This window comes from Drosophila erecta, unplaced genomic scaffold (genome assembly GCF_003286155.1).
Source record: "Drosophila erecta strain 14021-0224.00,06,07 unplaced genomic scaffold, DereRS2 tig00000092-arrow-pilon, whole genome shotgun sequence".
In the NCBI taxonomy this organism is placed as follows: domain Eukaryota; kingdom Metazoa; phylum Arthropoda; class Insecta; order Diptera; family Drosophilidae; genus Drosophila; species Drosophila erecta.
Genome location: NW_020825207.1, coordinates 15929080 through 15944004, shown reverse-complemented (window position 1 = coordinate 15944004; position 14925 = coordinate 15929080). Strand labels below are relative to the sequence as shown.

Below are 14925 nucleotides of genomic sequence, written 5' to 3'. Positions count from 1 at the left end.
CTCGTCCTCTCATTTCAGACCAATCCCTTGCCTCAATGACACACTTCACATGGAACCCCTGAGTTCCTTCCCGCCCCACAAAACACCCAAAGCCCCCAAAACCCCCAAAACACCCAAAACACCCTGCCCATTGGGTTTCCACTTGCGAGGCCGACTTCACCGCTAAGTTTAAGTGGAAGTGAGGCCCAGAAGCCATCGCCAAGTCACTGCAGTCAAGTCCAAGTCATCGTCATCGTCATCAGCATCAGCATCAACATGAGGACACTGCAAGGACATTTCAACTTGGATAAATCTCAAGCCCGCACGGTAATGTACGAACTATTAGTATGCTTAAATAATTATATGCTGATTTTTTCCAGCTTAAATTGTAGATTTGTAGCTTGTTTATTAACTCCTAATATTGCACCTTGTACTAATTATGTTTCAATGAGCTAAGCGCTTTAATAATAATATTCAAATACAATAATGATATTCCATTCTTATTTACTTTTCTTGCGCTATGCAGTTGTACGGATGTCCCTATTGAATTGGTTTCGGTAATGCTAATTTATTTCCAACCAGGGAACTATTCCACTTTCAGAACTGCAATTTATTTTGCAGTTACCCAACCCCGGTTCATATTTGTTTTGCTCCTTTCCCAGCTTCAGTCGAGCTTAATCTAACGCACTCGCAAACACGTCAAGCCACAAAAGTTGACTCTAGACTGTGTTTACAATTGGCAAATGGGGTAAGCATGGCAAGTGGAGGGGCTGCGGTGGGCTGAAGTGCAGTGGAAACTAAGAACCATAACAATGTCAGCCGGAAAATAATGCTTTTGATGTCTGTTGACGCATGCTGTAAGCCGAGCATTAATTAAGCGTTAGATGCAATTTCCTCGGGTCCATAATGAGCTTTACGGCAATAGAATCCTGCAGGAGTCGAGTGTTGCAGCCACAATCCGGGGGGAGGGGGTGGAGTGTGTGTGTGAGCAGCATCTTGTGGTCAGCTTGGTGTTGCATAAAAATCCCATTTAACACAAGGACATACGTACCACCTCTTTGCGGTTTTCTCACCCACACATTTCTCACATTTCCCAAGTGCAAATTAGTATTTTTCTCGGTTGCAACGCTTGAGCATAAATTTATATTAAGTCACATGAGTCCCTCGAATAATTGCAACCAAATTGAGGAACTTCCCTCGAATTGAATGCCTGGCAGTTCTCCTCAGTTTCGCAGCGGGTTTCGCATTTTAATTAGGAGCAATTATGGCAGGCTGAGAAGTGCAACATGTGACGCCTAATTTGGCAACGACTTTCGAATGTCTCTCGGTTTCTCGTCTTTCAGGGCAAAATTTGTGGGCTATATGATTTCCATGCGCGTTTGAAATTAAATCTAAAAACATGATATAAGATAAATAATTTGGTTTCCTTTATTCCAGTGTGTTTAGCAATTATAGCATGTAGGATTTTAATTTTTTCTTTATATTGCATTTAAGTTAATATTTGTATATATTTGGTATTACTAAGTATTTAAGGGTCGAGCTAAGTTTGTCGAGCTTGCTGCTGCCTTGAAATTGTTGCCAATTTGTACACAATTAAAAAACTTTACATGTCTCGAAATTAGGCGAGCAAATTGTTTTAAAATGTCCTCGGTAGAATGGGAAACCCCAAAAAGAAGCTGTGAAAATGTGGCAAGGAAACGCGAAGGATGGTAAGGCAGCGAGTGCCAGAACTGATTTCAATCGCACACATGTGGCGCCTGTTCTTCGAATTGCCACCTTATAGCAACCTGCTTTCGCCACACTCCGCCTCCTTGGAGGCAACAAACTTTTGTTTCAAAATTTTGTACATAAATTCAATTAGTAAGCAATGCCACAAAAGTAAATATGGAAGTGCTGGATGGGGGACACGAGGCCTACATTGGGGCACGTGAGGCAAAAGCTGCTCCTGTGGCAACGGAAAACCGTTTGAAATTCTCACGCATTGCGCCAAAAGCGTTTAAGCTTTGAAACCGTATTTGATTGCACCTGACACATGTCATGTGTAACTAAGGAGTCGCCACCAACCAGCAATAGCTATCGCAGTAGCAATAGCAATAGCAACTACAACGATGACAGCAACAGCGAAAGTGGTTCCTGCCACACACAAGCAACAACAACAACAACAAAGCTAAGAGACCGGAATGGAGGGGAAAGAGGGGAAATCACCTGGAGAGCAGCAAGCGGAAACTGCGGTCTGATGAATATCCCGCAGTGAAATGCACTGAAATTGTCTCCCAAAATGGGCGAAAATTAAATGCAGCCGGGGGGTGAGGTTTGCAGTTAGTGTGCTGTTAATTCAATTAATTGCGGACTATGAACGTTTAATGATTATGCAAATTACCGAAATAAGAGTGAAACTATGACCTACTACAACAACTCCGAGGATAACGAAGAAGATCAGCTCACTGTAAAGTGTTCTTTAAAGTTTCTCTAAATGAATATGTATACCATTGATTGTAGGTGTCCTTTCTCCTTAATGGATTCAATTGAACTAAAGTGAACCGGCTTGTATTTAAAGTGCCCCAAAGCCTATTGAAGCAATTGGGAAAACATTTATTTTTCCAGCTGAATTTATTATCCTTTCTTAGCTTAACCCACACCGACGCAATCGACGCAAAATTGCCAGCCATGTAATACGCAATTGTTAACTGCATTTTGGGGCAAATGGCAGAGCGCCCGGCACAGAAACTAAGACAACTTCAAGTGTCCTTAGCTGCAAGAACAATGTGCTGGCAGACTATGCAAATGCAATTGTTGCTGTTTCAGCAACGAAATAAGACCAGAAACAGGAGCTGGAGCTGAGTTTGCTCTATCGAGTCAACAATGAATTGAATGCCGGTCTGGCGGCTTCGAAATGAGCATCAGTCGTGGGCAGGACAATGGCAGGACCATGTTGATACAAGTGTCCAGGCAAATGTAATTTAAAAGAAAATTAATTAAGTGTTCCGCTGCAGGCAAATGAAAAAAATAGACGAGAAATTGGTGAAGCCGGTCTGCCTCTGGGCCCATTCTTATTCCTTCGGTGCATTTCTAATTACGCTGCTGCGGGATTGGGAAAGTGCTCATTTTGTGGCAACCTTTCGGTAATTTGCATGATTATAGCAGGATCAGACGTAGTCCTTTCCATAGTCCCTCCTCGTTTGTCTCAATAAGGCAGTGCGTCAACTTTCATTTGTCATTGTGGGTGCGCTGCCGCAGCCGAGCAAACAAAATGCATTACCGCAGACACGAGGACACCGAAGACAGGAGCGAAAGGACACGGACTTGACGCAGTTCCTTAGCAGCTGACCCGAAAAAAATCAACCCTTACGGGGGGCAAAAAGGCACTACTACTGATGCCAGCACACCCACGCAGTACACTGAGCAGAATGAGCACCCTTCAAGCAATTTTCAATTGTTTTCAAGTCATGTTTTTCAAACTATTTTCTAAAAACAAGATTTTAACACATACATTTTAATATTTTTAAATCGTAATGTAATTGAATTGAATTTAAAAATGTTATCTGTTCACAAATGCAGTTTTTCTTTCCGTGTACAGCTACTACTACTGCAGCCCGACTGCCTTCTATGCGAAATCCATTAGCAACTAAAGTGAAATTCATTGTTGCAAAAGTACATGTTGAAATAAATTGAGTTGTGGCAGCATCAACAGCAAAAGCAGCAGCAGTCGAGACGGCAAGAAAACTCAGTTTCTATCTCCTCTCCATCTTCTGCCGTTCGCACTGCACCTGTTACGCACACAGAGAGGCGGACAGGACGAAGGATGCAAGGATGTGGCCGGAGAGCAAACTTGTTTGTCTTTCGCTTGTGCCACGTTGCGTATGCGCAACATTTCAATGCAATTTATTAGCAATTTTTCCCCCGCTTCACCAGGGCAGAAGACCGAAAATATGTACATGGGATACCAAAAATTGTTTCATATTTAATATAATATCAGAGTCATGTGCAAAATTTTAATCTCGTAAGGGTTTTGTGCACAGTATAGCAAAAATTGGGCTCCAAATTATATGCTCGAAAAAAGTGCGCTACTTTCATCTCTTTAAAATCTATTTTGAGTGGTAGTTCAAGTTGAAATTTGTATTATAGCTCCTATTTAAATATAACAAAAGATTTCGTATTCCACATTCTTCCATTTTTGCCTACATTTTTACCACATTTCCCAACATTTGGAAACTCACAATGTGTTTCGTCGATAGAGTACCGCCCTGCATTACAAGTTGGACAAGTCCCCGGAAAATGTTATGTAATTGCCTATACGACACGTGTGCCATGCAACATGCCGCTTGCAACGTGCAACGTCATTAGCCATAAAAGTTCAATTCATTTTGCGGCGACAAGTTGCAAGTCCCAAACACACGCAAAAATTATTTTGTTGGTCAGACTAAGCCCGAAAGAACCGACCAAATAAAAATGGGAGAGAAATTTTATTTTAATTTGCCAGGACATGGGCAGTCTACTTCATTGCGGCGGTACAGGGGGGGCTGAAAGGGGGGAGCGCAAACTGCGAGGGGGGAAGAGGATTTACATGCACTCTGGAGTTGGCCACGTGAGCGAGGACTCACGACATAAAATACTTGTAATACTCGTGACTGTGATTTATGTATTCCATATTTGCCATTTAATAACGTAAATAGTATTTAATTCCTTTTTTTACCCTTTAATTTTCTCAATATTTATACTCACATGCTCATCTCTGATACGAAAAATACATGCCCAAGCCAAAGCACTTTAGTGGCACCCAAAATTGTGTCATCTTTTGGTTTTGCGCACACAAATTTCGGTTTCCGCTCCATTCGTGTCATTTCCCGCCTGCCGCCTCCCTCTCGTCACCGTCTCCATGTATGTATCCCTTCTCCGTCCTGCGAATGTGTCCTGTTCAACTGGGCCTAAACAATTTGTGGCTAATTACACGGCATGGCCATCAATTGCGAGCAGATACAGAGATACCGAGTGCAGTAACAATGCCACTTGTTATTCCAGTCCAGCCTGTTGGCCAGAACAAAAAAACACGTCTAAAAGTTATTTTATAATCAAAAAGAAATATCATTGAGGAGTGTTCTTTTGTGCATTCAATTTGTTTGAACCTTGCTAGTTAAATGGCACACAAATTAAACAATTTCCCACTACAACGTTGCAGCTGCTGAAAATACAATTTAATTTTCCTTATTTCCCAAAAAGTTATAGTCATTTGCCCCAGGTATTCATGTAGCCCACCGGCATAAATTTATGTCTGCAATTAAGTCAACCGCATGCAGTTTTTCTTCCATCTTGTCTTGCACTTCACTGAAGTGCAGTAGCAAAGTTTAATCAGCCGGATGGGGAAAGTTTTGGATACAAAATAAAAAAGTGCAGGATGAGAAGTCACTTGAAAAGGACTTCCTGGAATATATTTCATCTTCTATAAAATGTAGTTTTTATAAAGCTTTGTTCATTTAAGAGTCTCTTAAATAAGGCTAGGTTAGATATTAATTAAGAGTGAAATGTACAAAATAATTTGGATTTAACATACACAACAAGTTAGTTGGGCTTTGTGTTAATATTTTCCTATTCAAATTGCTTACCAGGTATAGGAAACGTATTAAAATATCCTGTATTCTTTTTAAGCAATGATCTTTTTGTTTGCCCTGCACTTGATAAAGATTGCTCATACGCCATGTATGACATGGGACATTTTTAATCAAACCTTATCGACATGTCTCGGCCTCGTGGGAACTTGCGTTCTTGGCTGGCTATTATTTTTTTAGGTACCTTTTAATGTCTGCCCTTTTGTGGCTTGTAATAAAATCAGCACGAAATTGCCAAATTATTTAGATTTGGCATCAAAAAGGGCGGGCCCAGGGTGCAGCCATATTGTCGAATGAGCAATAAAAAGTGTCTTTTATGACCCATATGACAGACGCACTTTTCGGTTGCGCCAAAGATATTTGCATAACTCAGGTGGGCGAGTGGTGGGGCACGGGAATTCCGGTCGCAGATCAGGCGAGCCTGGTTTATAAATTGCTTTTTTATTGAAATAAACAAAAGCCTGAAGACAGCTTTAAGCCAAGATGTTCGCCTTCAATTTGGTGAGGAAGTGCACATACTTTGCCGCAGATTTCATACCGATTTTGCACAGTACATGTGTATCTAAGCTGACATAAATTTTGGGGCGAATGGAATTATATTTTGTTACGCTGTTTTGAGACGACGCCAAAGAAGTTTGCCGCATTCAGCTGCTTGTTGATAAATAAATATGACAACAAAATGTTTGCACAAGATAAATGTGTAAGCAAGCTGACAAGAAGCTGAGGTAAAAAGGCACTGAAGGTGCGTGCCATATGCGTTAAGCTAGGAAAGGCAAGCAATAACTACACAATTTTTGTCAATTTTATTAAAAGCAATGCACGTTAGTTAGAGACATCTTTGCTCCTATTTTAGTGACTATGACATGGATTTATGGCTATGGGCGGCATCTTACCCAAGCGGGCAAAACACTCGAAATCGCATTCTAAACTTGGCATATTTGCATACAGAAGCGACTGCACTTTGCTCCCTGACACCAAAACATAAACAACGAGCTCGCCGTGGGACAGGTAAAAAACCGAACCACTGCTGCATGAGTGCAATCCATATGTGATATTACTTCTTATTTTTCATGCATGTGTACATAATTATAATGCAGCCCCAATACGAGCTGTCTAAGTACATGGAAAACTCCGATATTCGAGGGCAATTGCTTGCTGGGTATTGTTGGAAATGTGTGATACCTAAAATTACATAATACATTATATTTAGGCAATTTAAGTTAACTGATAACTTATTAGCTCTGCAGTTCATGCAGTTCGAAATGCTATTTTGCAGAAAAAAGAGGGAAAACACTGGATGCTCGATGGAGCGCGCACAATCACCAGGGTATTATGTTCGAAACAACAATCAACTGCAATCAAAATAGAAAAGCCGCACAATTTTCCTGGCATGCGGCACATGATGCAATATTTCCATAATTTTCCCCTCTGACCCGACAGCACGTTCCTCATCTCGCTTCGCATTGTTGTAAATGTTTTACATGCCAAATTATGCAAAAGTACAATTCACCATACATATTCAAATATTTTCCCCGAGTTCCACAAAATACACACGGACACTGATCCCGATTTGGAATATTTGAATTTTGGAATTTGCCTGTCAAAGTCCCAATAATGACATGTCACGCTGTGTTTTATTTTTCGCCCTATCTCTCGATTTATTTGTGCTGTGTGCTGTTATTGTGTGGAATTTTCACTGCTTTTCAGTTTTATGCTGCTTTGCATGAAGCGCAAGGTCAACGATGTTGCACGCAGATGATGCGTATTTCATGGGAATTAAGTTTGATTTGATAAAGGTCATGTTTCCTGTGTGCCAGCGTCTGTGTTTATTCGTGATGATCTGATAACGGAATTTGCAATTATGACAAAACGTAAATGGTTTAAAGTGTTTTTTGAGTGATGGAAATGGGAAATGTGTCGGCGGGAAAATCGGATAAATTGATTGGTCTGTTTGGCATTGATAGATTTGCCGACATGTGTTTTTGTTCACCAGTTAAGTTGGTTGAATGCCTAATGCACTTATTTCGAATGGTATTATGCCAATTGTTGATGTGCTTGTTTGTGTACGAGTATAGTAACCATTAACCATTGCTTCAGTGGAAAGTGATTAAATTTCACAAGGAAAAAACAGTTCTAAATTAAATTTGTATTAGTTTTCTAGGCTATCTACTTGTAAATTGTAAATTGGCTCTCCGGACAAAAGCCTTTTGGAATTTGAAATTATACCAGACAATCAGCATACGTATCTTTATTTGCTGGCCAAACCCAATCCTCGTATTCCTTACCTCATCTCAAACTGCAAGCTTTCAGTTTGATTCCTGGTTATTATTCAGCAAATAATCAGGCTGTAACAGTTGGCATATGTAGAGGAGTTTTGGGTGCCCAAACGCACGGTATCACCTGGTCAACCGATTTCAACGACAATTCATTCAAATGTCGTCCATTCTGATGGGCCTCGGTTCCTGGTCTTTTGTCCGGGATCCTATGTTCCGTGTTCCCCATTCGCTTTGGCTGGCCAAAAGACCATTAAAGCTATTTTTTCTGCCCATTCAGCATTCAATAGAAATTTACATCACGTCGAAAATTTTTACATACGCATGTGTGTATATGTCCTTTGCTAAAAGGACATTTTGTGGGATGGGGGATGTGGTTATGTGGTGGCGAAAGTCGCGTTGAGCATACTAACACTTTTTTGTATGTTTGCTTAGCTTAGGTTTTTACCTGGCAAAAAAGCAGCAGGGGTTGGGCATCGGATTGTGGCAGCCTCGAAGTAACAATAACAAAACCCGGGCGGGGGAACAAAATTGATGCTACCTGCTGCAGTAGCTATATGGCAGGAAACTATATTGCCACATAGGCAATTTCATTGTGCGGCACACATATATTCAAGCAGATATGTTAGGGCCCCGAGCAAATTGGTTTACCCTTTTCACACAACTTTAGTTGAGCTCCCACGTCCCAACCGAAAATGGAATGTAGTTTAAGCAGCTAGTTTGGGACTATAGTATATATGAAATAAATAAATAATTATCAAGCCTAATATCAGGTTTTTTAAACGTAATTTTTGTAATTTACAGCATACTTATACATATTAAACTTCCAAACCAAGTAGCTTCTTTCATCCAATTAAATGCTGTAGTGCAGTTAAACACGTACACTTTCACTGAAACTTTCCACTTCGGTTTTCTTGCCTCCCAGGTAGAAGATGAAAAATGGGGCATGGACCTTGAGAGAGTTGCACAATTTGCTAATTACCGCAATCAAAGTTTTCTTGTTGGGCAGCCAAAACAGCTTCAAAAGCACAAAACTGATAAATTATAAATTAAAGGGAATCTCGGGAAAAGTTGGCTCTTTCCCTATCTTAAGTTTACACAGCGAACTGTTGTGAGTATTCGCTCGTTTTTTTATGCTTGGATTCGAGTGCATAATTTACGAGTTGAGCTCGCTGCCAATATTTCAATTACTCTACGGCATTTCGAGCAGTCTTCCTTAGTGCCTCCCTATCCCAAAAGCAATTTCAATTGAGCTTAGTGCTTACGGAGTACTCTTTTCGGTAGGCGGTTTTGTCTCAGGGCGAAATTAGTGGCCAAAACTGCGGCAGATTACAGGCCAGGCCAAGAGCGAACTTCAAACAATTATTTGGCCAGCTGGACTGGGAAGCTGGCTTTTAATTTGCTTAGCCCCGGCCCATGAATAATGCAATACGAGAAAGAAACGAGACCGAGAAGAATTTTTGTATAATTGCAGGGCGCCAACATTTCGCTTAGAATCTCCTTGGGCCACATAATTGCTAAGTGGAAGGGGACGGCAGAAAGTTAAATGTAAATTAAATATTTCCCTCGTCTTTTCTTAGCAAAACGCAAGTTTTATCTGGCTCTTAGGTCGAATATTCACCTGCTACAGGGGAGCCAGTGAACTGACATGAAAAGGAATGGAAAGCAGGTGAAATCTGTATTACAAAGAATTTGTGGTAACTAAAATAATATTTTAGCAAGTTCCTTTATAATTTCAAGAAATATCTCATTTTATTCCTAAGATTTTACAAGCATATCCTTCAGCTAATTTTTGTTTCCAGTGCCCATAATAAGCCCCATTTCAAGCATATACATTCGACTGCTTTTGGAGGCACGATTGCATCGATTAATTAAGGCTGTCATCGTGTAAATTGTGCTAAATTATTATTATCAATGTTGTTGCACGACGACAAACATTCAATATCGCGAATGTGTCGGGCTCGACTGGCACCAAGGATACAGATACACAGGATACACAGGACGAGCCGTTGAAGCGGAGCGACCAAATTGCAATTGTGATATTGACAATAATGCAATCAAATAATCAATCAATTACTGTCTGCTTGAATTAATGTCGAATATTATGTGCTATCGTCAATGCCATCATTAGCACTAAATTCAATTACTTTGCAGGCATATCCTGTTGCCCTCCATGATGATTCATCATGGTTAGCGTACTTTTTCGAGGAGGCACGGCATAACCCAATCCTAATCCCAGGAGCCTGTGGCCCACAAATTACTCTCGGCCTTTGGAACATTTAAAAATTTGTGGCTCTAGTTTGGGGCACCGGAAAAATATCCCATGGCTGGATCACCCGGCGTCAAGGATAAGCTGAATCTAATTGTTGGCGGGGACATTTGCGAGGTATACCGGGATGGCTTCAACTGCGGCTCCTTTGGCTTCTGGTGCGGAGTCGTCGGATTGGCCGTCTTCCTGCTTTCTCTGGCCTACTTTCATATAAATCGGGAGCGAATAGATCCGACGGAATAATATCCCTAAATGTGGGCCGCTCTAAATTGCTGTGTCATAAGTAAAAAGTAAATATTTAAAAAAAAAACAAATCATCGTAATACATTCTTTATGGAGTCATGTGTTCTTTATGAACTGCCCTGCAAATACAAAGCTCTTTGAGTTGTCTCTCAAATGAAATCCGTTAATGCCGTCAATCCAAATTAATGTTTTTATTCATCAAGCTCAATTTTCATGAAAGTTATCCTTAAATCGCAGTTAAAAATGCATGTGCATATTTTTCCGCCCCCTCCTATCACCAAGCAACATGCACATATTTATCATAGCTTGATGGACCCAAAACGGATGCTATGTAAATTTTCACTCGGTCGATACATTTGACAGAGCTCATATATACGCTCGTATATAAAATTCCTCAACTTCGTTTGATTTATGCATCATTCACGCGCAATTTATCGTAAAAATTACGCAAAAGGCCAGTGCAAAAAATAAAAAAATAAAATAAAGAGCGAAATTCACGTTTTTCGAAGCAATCGACAAAGTGAACTGGCGTTAAAAGTCGCCGGGGTCATTTATTGGGTAGTTTATTATGCAGTAAAACATAACTGATTTCCAATGTTGTTTACTCAACTTACAAACATTTTGATTTACGTGTGTGCGGCACAGATATGTGTCGATATACGTATATATTTTCACGTATATCAATAACATCACCAGCAACCACATTCAACATCCAACAATAATAAAGAGGCTGACAGGCAGGCATGTGTAAGCCGAATGGTGTTTATATATTTACTTAACTTTTATGCTACTCCCTTTGCCGATGTGCAAGTGTATTTGATTACAACAAACATGAATAGCAGGGGCCACAATTATAGCAGTTTTTGAAAGTTAGGTCACTTAGAAAATCCCCGAACTCGAGTTGAATTTCACTATATCACCATAAATTTCACTATAAATTATAATTATTTAAGCGACTCTCTACCGAGATCTACCGACTGTTCTTAAATCCCCTTAGTTATCTAATGTTTTATCTTCGTGACCTGATTTGTGTATTTAACATTTCATGCACAACTGTACGGAGGAAACGCGAGTGCTGCGGAGTGGGAAAAGCGAGTCAAGGTAGCGATGCATGAACACATATTTGCATATGCCACACGCACAAAGCCAAAGAGTGGGTGGCAGGTGGAAACTCAGGGGAAACTGAGTGATGCCCGCCAGAAATGTCATTTTGTCACTCGGGTTTTAATTGATTTACGCATTACATATGGCTACATTTTAATAGTTAATCGATGTGAAACAGGAAGTGCTAGTGAACTAAGTAACATTGCAGTAAGCTGCGATGCACGAGTCCTTTAAATTCTGTTAAAGCATATTGCAAGTTTATCCACCTTGCCACTCTCCTCGTCCTTAGATATTTTTCTTTGCTGTTTACCTTGCACTTTAAGTGCAACTACCACCATTCATCGATTGGCCATATTTCTTGTTATTTTATTGCTCCTTTTTGCCTCGTGCGTCTTTCATACGCACTCGATATTCAGGCAATCCACTGAAAGTGCCATCATCATTCGTTCCATATGCAAAAGCCAAATAACATTCTCGCAATGCCGCCCCGTCCCCTATTATTTCTGCCTCGGTTTCGCCTTTGCTCCTTGCTGGCCATTGTTAAAGGCTTGTGGTCGCCTCCTGCTGTTGCAACTTCAGTTGAGGCTGCCGCTGTCAAGCTGCCAGGACGTGGGCCTTGAGAAGCCGCAGGATATGGACCAGTCCTCAAAAGTCACCTACACTAGCAGAGAGCTGGCTGCAAAGTGCACACGATTTTATGATTAAATTTGAGAGATTCTGAAGCAAAAATGTAATTACTCCTTATCCTTTTTATTGAAATTCGAATATTTCTATTTATACATAAATAAATTTAAAGAGTTATTGTAAATGCATGTTCATTCTTAAATACTTTTATTTAAGCCTAGTCAGTCTAGCCTAATTAAAATGAAATAAATTAACTTGAAGGTTAGGATTCAAGAGGCCTTTTTTTCAAGTGTTCTTCCCTTGCTGTCCTTGCTAATGAAACAAAAACAGACAAGTTAATGTACAGTTGATGTACCGTCTAATGGCTCTCATTGCCACGCCCCCATTACGAATTTCGCCGCCCACAGAGATTTGCATAAAAAGCTGGGGAGCTGACCGTGCTAATTGAGTGAGTAAGCGGTTGCCGGGCTAAAACTTTTCGACATTCTAATGCCATTGTCAAGCAGCTTCGCTTCTGCTCAAACTAGTTAACATTTCCGTTTCCCTAGGTTCCATTCCCATTCCCAATCCCTTGGATTCGCAGTCACCCACCTACCTTGCTGGTAGTGCGCCAGTGCTCATGAATATGCCTTTTATAAATAATTCAAGCGCATTTACTGATAGCTCGGCCTAAGTCCTTGCACAGAGTCCCCGTTTCATTTGTGGAGCAAAATTAACAGAGCGCATTGAGTGGCCATTTCAACCGATTTCGTAGACAAAGAACCAGCCCCGAAAGCAAGTCAAATGTCACAGGTCGAGCGATTCGGAGATGCGAGGATGCGGAGGAGGAAGCCCAAGAAATTTGCGGAAGTCAAGTCCTCTATTTTCCAATGCAAAACTACCAAGGGTCGCTTAAGCAGTTTGCTAATGAGTAATAAATAATAATTTTAGTAATTTTCAATGTGATTAATTGTTGTTACTTTAACAGAGTATTTTTATTACTTTTATACACGTATATAGATATATTAATCAAAGAGCGAACAAATTTTGAATAGAGGATCACTTGGTTAGGGAATTGTTCATCTGTTACTCATTTCTGTAGCAAGCCTCTGCGCATTTAGCCCCAATCATATTATTGGACCCATTCTAAATTCGCTTGTTCATGTTTCTCATAATTATTCAAGCATAATTAATCCCAATGGCAGCTGCTGGTAGCCACCACGCCCATCTGCCAGTTGCTTTTTAGCGTTTACAGTGCGCCTGGATTTTTGTATGGACTTCCTTTTCAGCAGGGCTCTCAAAAGTGTTGCCTACTTCTCGGGGCACTCACAAATTACCAGCTCAAACGAGCATTACCAACAGCTACAGCTACAGCAACAAGGACGTCAAATCCACTCACTGGCTAAACAAAATAACACAATTTACAGTTAATCTAAATTGTTTTGCCTTTTTATTAGCCACACCAGCACGAGGAAATAAGTTTTTTGTGGCTTCTGCTGCAACTGAACTTGATAAAACTTGAGCAGAGACAGATGGGAATGGAATGGTTTGGGGCAGCAATGATATAGCAACAGCAAAAGTGACTTTATTATAATTTTCAACTTTTGATTTACTGCAGGTCCGCCCCCCGCGTTCCTTGCAATGGTTAGAAGAGCACAAAAGCCAAACAAAATGGGGCTAATTTTTATACCCGCACACACAGACACAACAATGGCGTCGCAGATAGCGAGTCGCACACAATTGCAAAAGTTTTTTAGCATAAGAAAACAGCAGCATTGAAAGGAGCTGAGAACAGGCGAAGATTTCACAAAATTACAACAATAAAGGCGAGCAATAAAATTAAGCATTGTAATATGGCGACAAGAAGCCACGGAAAGGAAAACGAATTCATGGAATTAAAGTTGAGGCTTTGGGGTAATATCTTTAATAACATTTAAGAAAACAGGCGACTGATAAACATTAAGTTTAAATGTTGGTATTGGAAAAAAGGCTCATTACTGCAGCAATTAAATTTTTTCGGAAAATCTAGTGCAACTGCAAATCTTATTTATGGAGATTAAGGAGTAATATTTATACCACCTGTTTAACTCGATCACTTAAGCAAAAGCGCCCAATTTAATGGTTTTATTGCCGAATAAAGCGCAGTGCGGATTTAAATTAAGCCGCAAAGAGAACGGATTGGTGCGAAACCCTTTCCTTCGGAAGGATTGGGACGATATCCCCACCGCCCCCCAAATGTAGCACGTTCCATAATTGCAAATCAATGAGCTGCTGGCGAGGCATATACAATGGCATCGCTGATTATGACGATGGCATAACGATGATTACGCCAATTGTCCCTCTAAGCTCAATCTGCCGCCCTCCCCGGCGACCACGCCCCCTCCGTTCATGTGTGTATAGCATTTTAATAAATTACGTGACAAACTGCAGTACTCACCTACAACAAGCTGTCTTCGATGAAAGCAGCTATGTGATTTTTATTCAGGGCTAATAAATTATATGCGTGGCGCTTATTTTGGGATTTTTTCAAGGCAAGGCCTGTTTAAAATATCAAATTAAAATACATTTATATTTCCCTAATCAGCTGATACAGCCTAACTTTACTTCCCATTCGCTCAGTGCATCAGCAGCAGGTGTCACCTCCGAAATTGCTGCGCTCTCGAATTTCCTTAATGTAGGCTCATTAGTTGGAGGGTATTAAAGCGGCTTTATGTAGGGGCACTCGGATGGCAGGGGGGAGTGCGCGGAATTGCATTAGTAGGGGCTGCTATTGCAATTTGCATTTGCCAAACGTCTGCGACATTTGCATAGTCGTATCTTGTTGCGTGCACTCGATGCGCCAAGTGAAATT

At 40.6% G+C, this 14925-nt stretch overlaps 2 protein-coding genes across 2 annotated transcripts; both read left to right on the top strand.

The window, feature by feature from the left end:
- Positions 1 to 1839: 1839 nt before the first annotated feature.
- On the top strand, positions 1840 to 2477 carry LOC113564302. The gene has a single exon (XM_026980680.1). The coding sequence runs from the start codon at positions 2012 to 2014 to the stop codon at positions 2231 to 2233; it is 222 nt and encodes a 73-aa protein (XP_026836481.1). The 5' UTR covers positions 1840 to 2011; the 3' UTR covers positions 2234 to 2477.
- A 7602-nt stretch (positions 2478 to 10079) lies between these two features.
- Positions 10080 to 10542, top strand: LOC6549222. The gene has a single exon (XM_001974420.3). It carries the CDS (start codon positions 10179 to 10181, stop codon positions 10365 to 10367), a length of 189 nt encoding a protein of 62 aa, XP_001974456.1. The 5' UTR covers positions 10080 to 10178; the 3' UTR covers positions 10368 to 10542.
- Positions 10543 to 14925: the final 4383 nt, after the last annotated feature.